The sequence below is a fragment of the Myotis daubentonii genome, chromosome 2 (genome assembly GCF_963259705.1).
Source record: "Myotis daubentonii chromosome 2, mMyoDau2.1, whole genome shotgun sequence".
Lineage (NCBI taxonomy): Eukaryota > Metazoa > Chordata > Mammalia > Chiroptera > Vespertilionidae > Myotis > Myotis daubentonii.
In genome coordinates this window covers 163,043,756-163,060,028 of record NC_081841.1, presented here as the reverse complement: position 1 = coordinate 163,060,028, position 16,273 = coordinate 163,043,756, and the positions used below count along the sequence as shown (strand labels likewise).

At 42.6% G+C, this 16,273-nt stretch overlaps 1 protein-coding gene across 3 annotated transcripts in view; it reads left to right on the top strand.

Annotated features, from left to right (window-relative positions):
• KCTD12 (potassium channel tetramerization domain containing 12) overlaps window positions 1-14,897 on the top strand; it is a 45,791-nt gene extending 30,894 nt beyond the window's left edge. Inside the window, exons 2-3 of one of the 3 annotated variants that reach the window (XM_059684863.1) lie at window positions 4,665-4,690; window positions 11,949-14,897. In XM_059684863.1, the coding sequence (XP_059540846.1) occupies window positions 4,665-4,690; window positions 11,949-12,124 (202 nt within the window). In that variant the 3' untranslated portion in view covers window positions 12,125-14,897. The remainder of the gene's footprint in view (window positions 1-4,664; window positions 4,691-11,948) is intronic. The other 2 variants (XM_059684862.1, XM_059684868.1) reach the window with 2 other exon arrangements.
• The last annotated feature ends 1,376 nt before the right edge of the window (window positions 14,898-16,273 follow it).

Sequence of the window (16,273 nt, the reverse complement as noted above, 5' to 3'; positions counted from 1 at the left end):
CCAAGGTGTTTTCGTCAACATGGACTCCAATTCCTTCACCACGAAAAAATGACAACTTTCTTTAGGCATTTTCAGGATGTCTCTTTCATAGGCTATGATCTTTCTCTCTTCTTTCTTTCTTTCTTTCTTTCTTTCTTTCTTTCTTTCTTTCTTTCTTTCTTTCTTTCTTTCTTTCTTCCTTTCTTTCTTTCTTTCTTTCTTTCTTTCTTTCTTTCTTTCTTTCTTTCTTTCTTTCTTTCTTTCTTTCTTTCTTTCTTTCTTTCTTTCTTCTTTCTTTCTTTCTTTCTTTCTTTCTTTCTTTCTTTCTTTCTTTCTTTCTTCTTTCTTTCTTTCTTTCTTTCTTTCTTTCTTTCTTTCTTTCTTCCTTTCTTCCTTTCTTCCTTTCTTCCTTTCTTTCCTCACCTGAGGCTATTTTTCCATTGATTTTTAGAGAGCATGGAAGAGAGAGGGAAAGACAGAGAGAAACATCAATGTGAGAGGGACACTTTGATTGGTTGCCTCCTGCATGAGCCCTGACCTGGGAGAAGCCTGAAACCTAGGTACATGCCCTTGACCAGAATTGAACCCAGATTCTGCGGTCCACAGGCTGAGGCTCTATCCACTGGGCCAAACCAGCTAGGGCAGGATATGACATTTCTTAGCCCCTCTAGCAGCGGACCTTCATTTTTTCCTCCAGGAGTGAGGTGAAAAAACCTTAAATCACCTTGTTGGATTCTTATTACACAAGTTACCAAGAACACTGCGAGTGACATACTGGGAGCTTAGCCAATAAGCAGTCAGAAAAGGTGTTTCCTTTGCAGCTCATGTGCAGAGGCAGGACTGCTGGTGTGCCCCAGCTGGCAGGCCTGTTCTCTGCTCTCTGCGGGCCTGCCTGCTTGCTGAGGGTGGCAGGCAGCCCTGCTCCCTGCTCCCTGCTCTCTGCGGGCATGCTGCACCCTGCTCTCTGTGGGCCTGCACCATCTGTGGCTTGCCTCATGGCGCAACAGTCCCCTCCTGCCCACCTGCGCGCACAGCCTCCTCCTGAGTGGTTGTGACTGTTATGGCATCTTGGCTAATTTGCATATTACCTCTTTTTATATATATGTATTAGCTTGGGAGTCGATAGTTCTGGAATTTGTTAGTTCAGTACTTCTTCCATGTTAAGGCTCTATATTAGTTTTTGGGGTGATTGTCCTGGCTTTCCTCTTATGGCCACAAAAAGGCTGTCACAGCATCAAATATCAAAAACTCAGTTCAGGAGAAACAAAGATGGTGGCATAGGTAAAAACCGGAAATTGCTGCCTCCCACAACAACTTCAAAAATACAATGACAAGACAAAACTGACATTATCCACAACTACAGGAAGGCTGGCTGAGTGGAAATTCTACAACTAGAAGGAAAAAGAAAAGCACACATAGACTCAGAGGAGGTGCAGAAGTAAAGTGCAGAGGTACGGAGGCTTGAGCGCGCGTGGAAAGGGGCGGGCACCTGAGGATGTGGCTATCTTTTTGAATCAGGAGGGAGTCACAAGCTCCCGACTGCTCTGAACTCCGGTTCCGGGAAGTCTCTGGGGACCCAGGACTCATACGGGGAGAAACTGGACTGTCTGGCAGCAGGCAGAACTCAGAACATGAGGGCGGCTTTCCCTCAGAGGTGCTTGCAGCAATTACCGGGACACTGAGACACGCGGCCCCTTAGGGCAGGGCTGAGGATCTCCCATAGCTGCTGGCTCCGCCCTTTGATTCCCTGAGACCCCGCCCCATGCAGCAGAGGCTTTTGCATATGAATGCCCTGGCCCTTTGCAACCTGAAAATTACCTAACAAATTGCAGCTGGGCCAGAGAGACCCAGAACTTCCAAGAGAAGGTCCAAGGCCCCACATCAGCTTGCATTGCTTCACAGCTGGGCCTCATCTGGGCACCTCCAAACTCCAAAAAAGGAAGGGGAATCTGCAGTTCTCTTCTTAGCTACTGCTGGGTAACCTCAGACAGAGGCTAAGTTAGCACCTCCTTAGATCCAAGAGCCAGTGTACCCAGTGGTCAGAGTGGGACCATCCAGATTACAACTCCTCAGATCCATAAGGGACACACTCAGGGGGCAGACTCAGTGAGCACCAAAGCCCCACTGAAGCAAGTCTTGCCCCAGAAGGGTGTCTTCAGCACAGAAGTTCTCCCACTGCAGACACAGCTGATTCTCACTGCCAATTGCCTGGAGGTCAATTCCTCCCAGTGATCCTACAACAATCAAGGCATAACTACAACAAGACTGTGCACAAAGCCCGCAAGGGGGTGCACCAAGAGTGTCCACCTCAGGTAACTGGGGAGGCTGAGCCACTGGGTCCTAAAGGACACCTAGCACACAAAGCCACTCTACCAACACAGGGAAGCATAAAAAATGCGGAGACAAAGAAACAGGTCACAAATGACAGAAATGGAGGAAAGCAAACGACTGGATATAGAGTTCAAGGCCACGTTTATAAGGTTTTTCAAGAATTTTATGGAAACCGCCGATAAATTTAGTGAGACCCTGGAGGATATGAAAAAAGACCAACTAGAAATTAAGCATACACTGACTGAAATAAAGAATAATATACAGCGATCCAACAGCAGACAAGAGGATCCCAAGAATCAAGTCAAAGATTCGAAATACGAAGAAACAAAAAATACCCAACCGAAAAAGAAAAAAGAAAAAAGAATCCAAAAATATGAAGATAGTGTAAGGAGCCTCTGGGACAGCTTCAAGCGTACCAACATCAGAATTATAGGGATACCAGAAGAAGAGAGAGGGCAAGATATTGAAAACCTATTTGAAGAAATAATGACAGAAAACTTCCCCTACCTGGTGAAAGAAATTGACTTACAAGTCCAGGAAGCAAAGAGAACCCCAAACAAAAGGAATCCAAAGAGGACCACACCAAGACACATCATAATTAAAATGCCAAGAGCAAAAGAGAATCTTAAAAGCAGCAAGAGAAAGACAGTCAGTTACCTACAAGGGTGTACCCATATGACTGTCAGCTGATTTCTCAACAGAAGCCATGCAGGTCAGAAGAGAGTGGCAAGAAATATTCAAAGTGATGAATACCAAGAACCTACAACCAAGATTACTTTATCCAGCAAAGCTATCATTCAGAACTGAAGGTCAGATAAAGAGCTTCACAGATAAGAAAAAGCTAAAGGAGTTCATCACCACCAAACCAGCATTATATGAAATGCTGAAAGGTATTCTTTAAGAAGAGGAAGAAGAAAAAGGAACTCTTACCATTTACCACAGCATGGATGGAACTGGAGAGCATTATGCTAAGTGAAATAAGCCAGTCAGAGAAGGATAAACACCACATGATCTCACTCATTTGTGGAATATAATGAACAACATAAACTGATGAACAAGGACTAATCCAGAGACGGAGAGGCATTGATTGGACTGTCAGGCCTTGGAGGGAAGGTAGGGGAGGGTGGGGGTAAAGGGGAAAGATCAACCAAAGGACTTATATGCAAGCATATAGGGCTAACCAATGGACATGGACAACAGGGGGGTAGGGGGTAACATGGGGATAAGGACACATATGTAATATCTTAATAAAAAATATATATATTAAAAAAAACACACAAAAAAACCTCAGTTCAAAGACAGCAATTGTGCATGCAAAGAACTTATCCTCAGGTTCCATTGGCCAATACCAATTCCTAAAAAAACTACAAAGGGGAATGATATTTTCTTTACTGCTTTAGGCCAACATGGTTCATCTTCTGAGGCTGGGGGAAAGGCCTGCTTTCTCGGAGTATCCTGCTGTCCCACACCTGGACACAACTGACACTCTTACCAGGGAAGTAGGTGTACGCGCACAGGATCGAAATAATGCAGCTTGAGAGACAACCACGAGTGTACCTGCCACAGAATTTAAGTGAAGAGATGCACAAGGAAGGAGTCAGTTGGGTCAATTGTAGCTGAGTGGCCATTCATCTAAGGTAAGGATTAAATGTGACAATTGGGCTGGATAACAAAGTGAACATTCATGGAAGTGGTAAGAGCCACTTCTGGGGAGGAAATTAGGGGGATCAGACCAGGTTATGAGTTAAAGAGTAAATGGGAGAGGGGAGTGGAGGTAGGGAAGAAAGGCAACTCTTTCAAGCATGTTGGCCATGAGGGAAATGAGAGACAATGGAGCTGGCTTGTGCCTCTATTCTGTTCCTAGCTGGGAACCCCATGCATTTCGTTCCTCAGCCAGAACTGTGTCAGGTGTGGCATTCCCTGCCTGTGTATTTCAGAACTTTTAAAATAATTTCCAGATCTGATAATGTTAGCTTATTTCCCATTCATCTGACTATCCTAGTTACTTTGACCCTTTAAAAATATTTTTATTGATTTTATAGAGGAAGGGAGAGGGAGAGAGAGATAGAAACATCAATGATGAAAAAGAATTATTGATTGGCTGCCTCCTGCATGCCCCCTACTGGGAATCAAGCCCGAAGCAAGCTGGGCGTGTGCCCTGACAGGGAATCAAACCATGATCTCCTAGATCATAGGTTGGCACTCAAACACTGAGCCACACCGGCTGGGCTGACTCTTAGTTCCAACAATTCCTTCATGAGATGTGTTAATGAGAACTATGTACAGGGTGTTAAAAAAAACGTATACACTTTTCTTCTGATAGCTCAATTGATGTTCTTTCTTTTTTTTTTCAGATTTAACCCATTGGAAAACATTCAAAGTGTGTATACATTTTTTGAACATCCTATATATGCTTTTGTTTAATGTCTAAATGACTCTTTCCTCATTATAAAATTATATCTATTCATCACAAAAACTACAAAAGTGGAAAAGATGCAGAATGAAAAAATATATATGATCCTAATTCACAGAAATAATGAGAGATAACATATAGCTATGTTTTTCCTTTAGCTTTCCCCCCAACCACATATATATTTATTTTATACTAGGGGCCCGGTGCACAAAATTTGTGCACTGGGTGTGGGGGGGGCGTGTCCCTCAGCCCAGCCTGCCCCCTCTCACATACTGGGAGCCCTCAGGCGTTGACCCCCACCACCCTCCAATCACAGGACCCTCATTTCCCCCCATCACTGGTTCTGCCCCCAGCCCAGGCCTGATGCCTCTGGCCCAGGCATCAGGCCTGGGCAGGGGACGCCCAGACCCCTCCGATTGCTGGCTCTGCCCCTTGCCCAGGCCTGATGCCTCAGCCAGAGGCGTAGACCCCCATCACCCTCTGATCACCTGATCGGCCCCTTGCCCAGGCCTGATGCCTCCACCAGAGGTGTCAGGCTTGGACAGGGGACCCCCATCTCCCCCCGATCACTGGCTCTGGCCCCCGCCCAGGCCTGAGGCCTCTGGCCCAGGAATCATGCCTGGGCAGGCGACCCCCATCTCCCTCTGATCGTTTGCTCCACCACCCGCCCAAGCCTGACGCCTCTGACCCAGGCTTCAGGCCTGGGCAAGGGGACCATCATATCCCCCCAATCCCCGGCTCAGCCCCCCGCCCAGGCCTGATGCCTCAGCCAGAGGAGTTGACCCTCATCACCCTCCTATCACCAATTACCGGATCGGCCCCTTGACCAGGCCTGAGGCCTCCGGCAGAGGTGTCAGGCCTGGGCAGGGGACCCCCAGCTCCCCGCGGTTGCAGGCTCCGCCCCTGCCCAGGCCTAACACCTCTGGCTGAGGCGTCCGGCTCGGGCAGCGGGGACCTGCAGCTGCAGCGGTCCCGCGATCGTGGGCTCCGCTTTAGGCCCAGGCAAGGGACCCCTAGCTCCTGGGACTGCCAGCTTAGACCGTGCCCAGCTCCCATCGCTGGCTCCACCCCTACTTCCTGCTATCACTGGCCAGGGCGGCAAAGGCGCCTGATTCTCTGATCATGGCTGGGGGGCAGGGCAAAGGCGGCCCCAGGGCCGCCTTTGCCCTGCCCCCCAGCTCTTAGCTCCTCCCTGGGTTTCCGATCACTGTCAGTGGCAGGGAGTTTCTTCCTGCTTTCCCTTTCGCCTCCCTGCATTGTGCCTACATATGCAAATTAACCGCCATCTTGTTGGCAGTTAACTGCCAATCTTAGTTGGCAGTTAATTTGCATATAGCCCTGATTAGCCAATGAAAAGGGTATCGTCGTACGCCAATTACCATTTTTCTCTTTTATTAGTGTAGATAGCAAAATACTATACATTCTGTTTTATGACCTCCTTTTTCTTGACAAGTTGTCATCTCATAAAACATACATTATGAATACATTCTATTTGTATGAATAGATCATTGAATATTCTTCAGTTGTTGAACATTTAAATTGCTTCCAATTTTTTATTGTGTATTTGTGTCTGTCTATGACATATTATCTTGAGATAGGTTTGTTGCCATGGGATGAATGGGTCAAAGAACAAAAAATGATTTCAAAGTTCTTGGCAGGGCAGCGATTTGGTTAAATATATGTGCTCTGGGTTGTGCTTGGTTCGAACTCAGATTCTGGCATTTTCTTGATGTGTGACTTTGCATAAGTAACTGACCCAAGTCTTAGTTTTCTAATCTGTAAAATATGGATCATAATATATAGCTCACAGGGCCCTTAATAAGCTAAATAAATATTTATAAAGTGCTTTTATTACAGTGTTTAATGATAAATATGAACCTTTTCTAGAGATGGTGCATCAACTTAAGACTTTCAGCAGAGTCTATTTTATTTTAATCTACTAGCTATCAAGTTTAAGATATGGGTTTAAAAAATATACAATAAAATCTATGGCTAATGTTCTCAAAGACACTTATCTTAATGACTTTGGGATCAGTACATCTTTAGCCTTCAGGTTTTCCCCCTAGGCCAAATATCTCAGGTTCAGATGTAACATTGTGTTGGCCACAGAATGTTCTCTAAAATATATTTGCTTTACCCTTCACTGGGTGTCTTTAGCTAGTACAGTCTGTGTAGAATCTCGAACACTTGATTAAAACATTTATATAAATGTGAGCAGTTCTTAAACTATTTATTCCTCAAAGGACTTTTCCCACTTTTAACTTACTTTAGTTTCTTTTATATATTAAACCACTAGGACTAAACAAAGCTATAGATTGGCTTTGAATAAAAATAATGCTTAGATCTGTGAAAAAAATCACTGATCCCAAATGTAACCTTTATGTCTTCTGGAAGCTCTCAGAACAAAGGAAAGGCAATCTTATAAATTTGCTGAATGCTAAAGGATTTTCAATAACTAGTAAGGTGTTTCTTAGCTCTGATTGTGTCTGACTTTTTTACTCTGTACCCTGAGGCTCAGTTCCAGCTCATGAAAGTTTTCCAGCCCATGGATTTGCTTTAGTCAGGCAGTCATGGAGCCTGGAGTCCAACCCTCACATAATAATGTTGGTGGAGTTTGAGAGTAATCTTTGGGGGGATAGAGCCAAGTTTGTTTACCTGGCACATTTATGTACCTGAAATAGCCTCTTCTGAATGCTTAGTTACCAAATAGAACTTAGATGTTATTTTTAATATATAAGCTTATTTTCAATATAAGCTTATTTTATTATTTAATAAGCTTCATATATAAGCTTATTTATATATATATTTTTTCAATATAAGCTTTTATGACAAAACAAAATTCAAATAATTAGAATAATTATTTATGAAGTGATTTGTTTTTCAGAACTTTAATTTCTGTATCTCTGTAAAGGATTTTACAGTGGTCTGCTGGATTTGACTTGCACAGGCTCAATCAGAGGCAATTGCTACTTTCACACATTGGTTAAGGCCATGTTGGTAGCTTAAAATCATCCATGGTGGAGTTATTTACACCACGGTAATCAGCAAACACCACAATGAGGTTGTTCCCCCACCCATGCGCCAACTCCCCTCACCCCAAGCTGGTTAGTAAACATTTACCAACAGGCCACTGCTTTTACTAGTAAAGGCACTAGAAGTTTTAACCTATCAGGCCAAGTTTAACATATTTAGAGTAAGATAAAAGGTTAGTTATCAGGTATTGCACATTCTACCAGCGGTTGTTTGTGAAATGCTACCATCTACTCAAAAATACTAGTAGTCATTTAGAACATGACAGACAAATTGAATGTGGGGAGAAAGGAGCCACACATTAGGAGCCACAAACAGGAGCCACACATTACAGTCAATGTAGAAAAATAGACAACAGAGCTAAGAAAATAGAAAACTCAAGGGGAAAAAATCTTGAAGAATGAAGGACAGGAAGAAGACAGTGCTAAGCAAAACTGACACTAAAATTGAATTTGAGAGCTTAAAAAAGGCATCGAAATGAAATAGTTTTGAAAATGGTCAACAATGCCAACTTGGTGAAGTAATGTCTTTTCAAGGTGACATTTGCTGACATGGAAAGTGGCACTAAACACAGAGGCCTCTGAAAAACAACACATTTTGCCCTTGGCATTTTGGAACACATTTAGAGAATAACATTATGGGTAGCTAATCACCTATTTATTGTCCAAAGTAGGACTTTTGTGAATGAAAGGGGGCTGTATGAATAATTACTTCTGAGAAACAACATAAGCCAAAACCGTTGAGGCAAACCAGGATATATGTACTAATTATGGGCCACCCAGTTTCCAACCCAAAGGGTTAAAATAATTTGACTGATAAATATTACAATGAAAATTTTTAAATAAGTATTTTAGCCTACAATTATATATAATTAGGCGTTTTCCCCTTATGAGAAGGTTAAAAGAGTAAAAGGAGGTGACTCAGAATAGTGTTGACTAAACAATAAAAAATGTGAGGACCTGGCCTCACGTCAGTACAGCACATTCCTGTGGCCCCATCTGCCTCTTGTCCCTTCTGATTGTGGTGGGGTCCTGAGGTAATTGTAACTGTCAATGCTGGAAATTGTAGGTCCAGAAACTCTCCAACTTCCAGTTACTTATCAAGTCTTCTTCATTATATTGTGTCCTGTAATGTTTCTAACCTTTTTTCTTTGTCCTGCTGAAGTGGTTAAGTTTCTCACATCTCCCAACGCCTGGGTAGGAATCCTTAGTATTGTGTGAGAACATGACTGCCTTTTAAAGAAGGCTCACCAACTATTAAATTCCAGGCATGGTTTTCCTTCCTGAAAGTTGCTGTCCCTCATCTTAGCTGTTTCCTTTAGCCAGCTATGAAAAAAAAATCTTTCTCAGAGACTCATATGATTTCTCTGGAAAATCACCAATTTTTTTATTTTTTGTGGCTTTTATAAGAGCCTTGATGAATTATGCACCCCACTTGTGCCCCAATATCTGGACATACCTTTCTCATAATACAATAGAGCTTAGTACTGCAAGGGTGATTTCATACTCTAGTGCTTTGACCCTATTTTACAGCATATTCATTTTACTTTCTAGGAAATGGGTCAACGTCTTGAAAAATTCAGTGCGTGAGGCAAGGGACTCAAAATGCTTTTTCCTGGAGCTCTCTTCACAAGTATATTTCTAGAAATCTTATGGTCATCCTTCTGTAAGGAAAGTGGTCATAAGACTATGTCCCCATTCCCTTCACCCTGAACATCACAGTGAGCATCCAATATACCTTTCTGTGATGATAGAAATGTCCTACATCTGTGCTGTCCAATATCATAGCCATTTGCCACATGTGGCTATTGAACACGTGAAATTTGGCTAATATGACTGAGAAGTAAATTTTCAATTAATTGAATTTAACTTCATTTAAATGTAAGTAGCCACGTACAGTGAGCAGTTACTGACCAATGGTACAGCCTTGTACCAACCCATTGGCGATAAAATCTGTCTATTCAGTGATGCCATTGCCACAGTGAAGTTGTTGTCAGAGTTCAGTCCAGCAACATTTCCCCAGTTAGGGATGGTCTGTAAGGGCCCACATTGACCTCACTGAGATCATTTAAATCTCTCGCTGCAATTTTCCACAGTCTCAAGGAGCTGAATTCAGAGGGGGCAGCTAGTTTGTGGTGTAGATAAAAACTACACCAGAATTTGGACTACTTCTGGCGAAACCCCTTCTCCTCCAAAGATTATAAACATTTCTGAAGGGTCTTCAACCTAATGTAAGCATAAAAGAATACAGTGATCCCACTTCTAGGAATATACTCCAAGAACTCAGAAACACCCATCAGAAAGGATATATGCACCCCTATGTTCATAGCAGCACAATTTACAATAGCTAAGATTTGGAAACAGCCTAAGTGCCCATTAGCAGATGAGTGGATTAGAAAAGTGTGGTACATCTACACAATGGAATACTATGCTGCTGTAAAAAAATGAAGTAATTCTTACCAGTTTCAACAACATGGATGGAACTGGAGAGCATTATGCTAAGCAAAATAAGCCAGTCAGTGAAAGATAAATATCACATGATCTCACTCATTTGTGGAATATAATGAACAACATAAACTGATGACCAAAAATAGAACCAGAGACACAGAAGCATTGAACAGACTGTCCAACCTATGAGGGAAGGCGGGGGGTGTGGGGATAAGAGATCAAGTAAAGGACTTGTATGCATGCATATGAGCATAACCAATGGGCACAGAAAGTAGGGGGGTAAGGGCATGTGCTGTGGGGGGGGGGGCGATGGGAGCGGCCAGAGAGAGGTCAATGGGGGAAAAAGGAGACTCATGTAATATTTTAAACAATAAAGAATTTAAATTAAAAAATAAAATAAAATAAGAGGGATCAGGACAGTACTATGAACACTGAATACTAATGTTTATACTATTCATAATAATACTATGAATAACTGTCATCATCTCTGACTCAATCCCTCTCATTATTGTAACCATTAGAGCTTCCAAGTCTTCTCTGTCCCTGATAGTGACAGAGTACAGGTCTGAAGCGATTCACGCTGTAGTCATTGATGGTGCTGATTGCTCCTTCCACAAGGGTGGGCAAGACAGCGCCTACTCTAATCATCTGTCTCTGCTCTCTTTTCTGCCAATGTACTTTTTTTCTCTCCTAGACATGTCAGCATGTACTCACATCTCCTTACAGAGGAAACATTGCTATAGTTCCCCATGAGAAACATTCTTAGATGACCATGCTAGGCACAACATGATTCTTATCTCCAGTCTTGGCTCATTGTCCCAGCGGTGGGCACCTGTCCTAAAGACAGACAATTCATAGGCTTTGCAGAGGCCTACACCATGTTCTGGCCTCCAAAGATAAGCTGTGTGTGCCATCTCAATTCTGTCTGTCAGGAATGTGATCTGTGAATTATAATGGTAGGGGAGAGGTCATCTGTGGGAGCAGAAACTGAAAGATTGCTTAGAAGAAAGCCATGGAGTACGTTAGTGTTGGCGCCCTGAGGATCATGACAAACCAAGGTCAAGAGGAAGCAGGAATGATGAGGAAGATGAAAAGGCAGAAGCTATGAGTGAGCAGAATATACAAGGCAGGGCAGATCAACAGATTAGCAGTCCATCTCTAGCCACTGAATAGTTCTGGGGAGACAGAGTAAATAATTAAAATATATAATAATACACTTATTAAGTATAATAATTACATAAGATTAAGTACAATGTCTTATATAATAATGCATTAAATGTATTTTAAAGCCGAAACTGGTTTGGCTCAGTGGATAGAGCGTCGGCCTACGGACTGAAAGGTCCCAGGTTCGATTCCGGTCAAGGGCATGTACCTGGGCTGCGGGCACATCCCCAGTGGGGGGTGTGCAGGAGGCAGCTGGTCGATGTTTCTCTCTCATCGATGTTTCTGACTCTCTATCTCTCTCCCTTTCTCTCTGTAAAAAATCAATAAAAATATATTTAAAAAAATGTATTTTAAAGATAACAAAAATAAGAATATAAAATATTTACAATATAAAATTAGACCTACTGTAATAATAGATGAGAGTGGAAGGCACAGTGAAGTGGGGCTGTGGTTTGTTGCTGCCTTTAGAAATCAAAATACTGATATCACAGATCTCACCTCGTATAATCATTCTTGTTCTTTCAAATACTTTTCTTTGATGCTGATATTTTAAATGATTGTTGCCCTTTCCTCTTTCTGCATAGATAGTCAAGAAGTGTCTGACTGTGAACTAGGTAAGCAGAAGATGAACCTGAGGATGATATTGAAACTTAGGCCCAAGCAATGGAATGTTGCAATCGACCGTGGAGGAACAGCTGTCACAAACCGCTCCCTCTGGCAGCCAGCAATTAGGAAAGAGGCATCTTGGAGTTCAGTGTGAACACAACAATGGGCCATCTGGAGGCCAAAAGGCAAGGCGGTGACTCATGATGAATATTGCAAGAAGCAGTGTGTGCATCACACGTGTATGAACACATATGTCAGTGTTAGGAATTTTTCAGGTCATGAATATTTTTAATTTAAAGGAGTGTTAACTCGGAATAGTGATGTGGGGACTGTTGGCCTAAATAATATTCGAAAGCTTTGATCTTTCAACTATATATTTTAAAATTTAGAAGGAACTGAATAGTTAGGTTTAATTCAATGCACTGCTTAAAGGCAAAAATATATAAGATTTTCCCCCACATCCCAATAATCTAGCACACATGACATCAACAGGTACACACTATCAGAATGTATAACTATAACTCACTTCCCCTAACTGTAATCTTACAGTAAAGAATAGTCCACAGGTTTACATGGGAGTCAAAATTCTTCTCAAATTGATATTTTTAAGGCTCTAAGCTTGAAGCTACTATTGACAATTTATTAATGAATTCTTCAGTTTTTCTGAGCCATAATTTCTTCATCAGAAAAATGGGAACCAAGGTAGTTGATCTTTCCAATTCATAAAATATTGTATTCATCAGATAAGTTCATATTAAAAAAAAAACTACTTTGAAAAGTGTAACACCTCATCCTATATAATAAAAGCCTAATATGCAAATAGACTGATAGGTGGAATGACCTGAGGAATGACCGGTCGTTATGATGTGCATTGACCACCATGGGGCAGACTCTCACCACAGGAGCTGCCTCCAGCCCACAGGCCCTAGGCCAGCCAAGGCGGGTGCCAGCAGGGGTCCCCCGATTGCCCCACTGGTCACCCCACAGATTGACCCTGATCGCTGGACAGGCCTAGGGACCCTACCCATGCACGGCTTTCATGCACTGGGCTTTTAGTACATATATAAAAAGTAAAGCAAGATTTCATTCATTCATTTATTAAATCTACTGCATATATTACATTGTTCACATATGTATAATTATATTATACTAGAGGCCCAGTGCACAAATTCATGCACCTTGAAAGGAACTGTGGGCTGTGAGGCTGCAGTGGGCACAGGACTGGGTCTCGGCCCATCCTCCACATCCCCGCCTCGCCCCTCCTGCCATGCCCCTGGTCCCCTGTCTGCTGGCAGCCCCGTTCCTGCCGCCATCACTTCCATGCTCTGATGGCACTGGTCCCACTCACATCCACTGATGGTGCGGAGTGATTGGGGCCGGCTCCAGCAATGGGTGCGAGTGGGGCCAGCACCATCAGCAGGTGCAAGCAGCGGCTGCTGCCCTGATTGCACGTCAGGAGCAGGGGGAGGTGGAGAAGATCTCAGGGGCGATAGGGGCCGGCATCCGCCATTTGCACCTGCTGATGGCACTGAGCGATTGGGACCAGAACCGGGCGTTGGCAGTGGGTGCGAGCGGGGCCGGTGCCGGCAGCAGGCACGAGTGCCAGGTGGGACTGTGGTGCGTGGGAGCAAAGAATTTTCAATAACCACCAGAAGCTTGCCCGATGACAGCGACTGGCACCCCACCTTGGTCTGGCACCCCCGCTCACCTGCTCCCCCATCCCACTGTGGCCCACGCCTGCCATGTTCTGCGTGCGCCCCCTGGTGGTCAGCGCATGTCAGTGACCGGTTGTTCTGCTGTTCAGTCTATTTGCATATTAGGGTTTTATATATATAGATTCTACAGACTATGCTAATTGCTAGGGTCACATTGATGAAAAAGACAGGTTCCTGTTTGTGTGGTCTCTACAGGGGGCAAAAGCAATTGGAAAATTCTTGTGAGTTTCTATGTTACATGTAGGTGTGGAATGGAAGGTAATCATAAATTTCAGGACTATGTCATAGGATGGCTGTGAGAACCAAATGTGATAACTATTATAAACAAACAGGACCCTACTATGAAATATAAAGTGAGGAGAGAAAAGAAATTGGAAGAAGGTTGAATCTTGGAAATATCCCCAAACTAAGGATAGGTATAAAGAAAAAAATAAAAGAGAGAAGAGTAGAAAGTTAACAAAGAAAGAGATAGAAAAATGAGAGAAAGTAATACATGGGAAATATAAACAAATTGTATGAAAATATATTTTCAGAATTTACTTAGTTCAATATGTTAAATTCATAGGTCTTATTCCAGTAATATTTCCTTCAAAAATTGGCTGAAAAGTACATTAAAAAAAAGAAAAATAAATCTCTTTGACTTTTACATTCAAATTCTAAATTAGTTTGCTTCTCACTTAAAGAAATACAGGTCAGTTCTACAAAAATGTCTGCATTTGTCCTTTATCCTGAGCCTATCTATTCAGCAACTTCACTCAAAAAGGTCTTTGCTCTGGAGTTGGAGAAGGACGAAACGCTGTTGGAGAAGAAGTATTTGACCCCGTTGCCCATAGATTTCTACTTGTCCGTGGGAGCACACATTCTGGCTAGGATTAACACCAAAGCTTCACATTTCTAAAGAATAAGTCTTGCTGGTCTGTGTATGTAATGTTTCATTGGTTTTATTGAAGGAAGTCAGACAAGATTGAAATGCTTTGTTGATGCAAGAACAAAGTAAGCTAGGGAATTTGGAAAATGTGGAGCAGTATATTTTCAAAGTGAATGTACCTTTCTCCTCAATCTTTATGATTCTGCTAGTCACATTCTGGTTGAAAATCTAATCTTGTTCCAAGACTAAAGGTATAAATTGATACTCTCTTGATAACATATAAGATGTTTAAAGGCAAAGCTATTTGATTATTTTTACTCTGACATATAGAGAAACTGTCATTGTAATCAAATCGAATTAGTGCCGGGGTCCAACCCCAGCGGGTCCAGGGGTCCCCAAAGGTGTGGACGGAGTCGGCGAAGAAGGAACGATACAGAGATAGCGTTCAGTTGATCATCATAGCCGGGTTCGCTTGTCAGGGTCTCCAGCCAGGTTCTGTACAGGTACTCCAGTCAGGTTCAGTGTCCAGGTTCCAGTCAGGTTCTCCTGCCAATCTCTGTAGTCAGGTTCAGTCCAGGATCCCTTGCCATGTTCTCCCGCTAGGCTCTGTCTCTAGGCTCCGAGGCCAGTCCCTCTCCAGGATCCTCCGGTATGCTCTCTCCAGCGAAGTTCTTCTGTCTCTAGGCTCCGTGTAGGCTCTGTCTTCTTGATCCTGTTCTAAGTTCTGAGAGTTTCTGTCTTCTGAATTCTGTCTCCTGAGTTCTGAGTCTTTCTGTCTTGTTACAACTGTATTTATACCAGTTGATTCAATCCTATCAATCTCTATTACAAAGGTTAGGGCGTTTCTTATCTCCATTCCAGGGAGAAAAGATTATGTAGTTTAAGCATGATTGTTCGTAGTTAAAGGGATTAATTACCCGCCTGGCACTTAGTTGAGGGGTTTTATTCCCTCCCTAACTTCAGGGGAAAATCCCAACCTGGGGATTCAACCTTTCTCGGAGAGGTGACCTTGGTTAAAACACACAGCGCTAAGGGGAGCAAACATATTAAGAACCGTATGCCATATATGCCAGGTCCCTTGAAACAGCAAGCATGGACCGGCTCCCGGCAAATTAGTATGACTGTATTTGAAGCTTTCACAAAAGTAAAATACTTGTTTGTGAGCAGTAGTTTTGCTGGTATTATCTGTTCATCTCTCGTCTTTGCTCTCCACCATTTTTACTAATGCTTTGTCGTCCTTGATTTAAAATCTAATCATTACCTACTTGATTCACTCATGAATCTCAAAATATTTTGCTGAAGTAAAAACCTTGGTATTTAGGGCAAGGTTTAATAGTTTTTCTTCTTCTGGAGTGACTAATTTTAAAGGAAAAAATGCTGAGTTATATTCACACTTTCCATGTGTGCATTACTTTGTGACAAATTTTCTCTGAGCATGAATAATTTATTTTTAGAACAAAAATTTGGAGGATCAGAGGTGTCAGGGCCAAAGCATCTACAAGTGGATTTTCTACAAGGGGAACAGCTTATCTTAAATTTATGCTGCAATCAAGAATACAGGTAGATAAAACCTTCTTACATTGTCACCGTAGGGGGGAAAAGGACAAATGAATACTTACTGCTTCATATCTCTTCTTATATATCTTGCCAGAAAAAGATTTTTTTGGTCAAAGCATCTTTGCTAAATTTATCTCCAGAGGGACACTGGTGTTCAATAGAA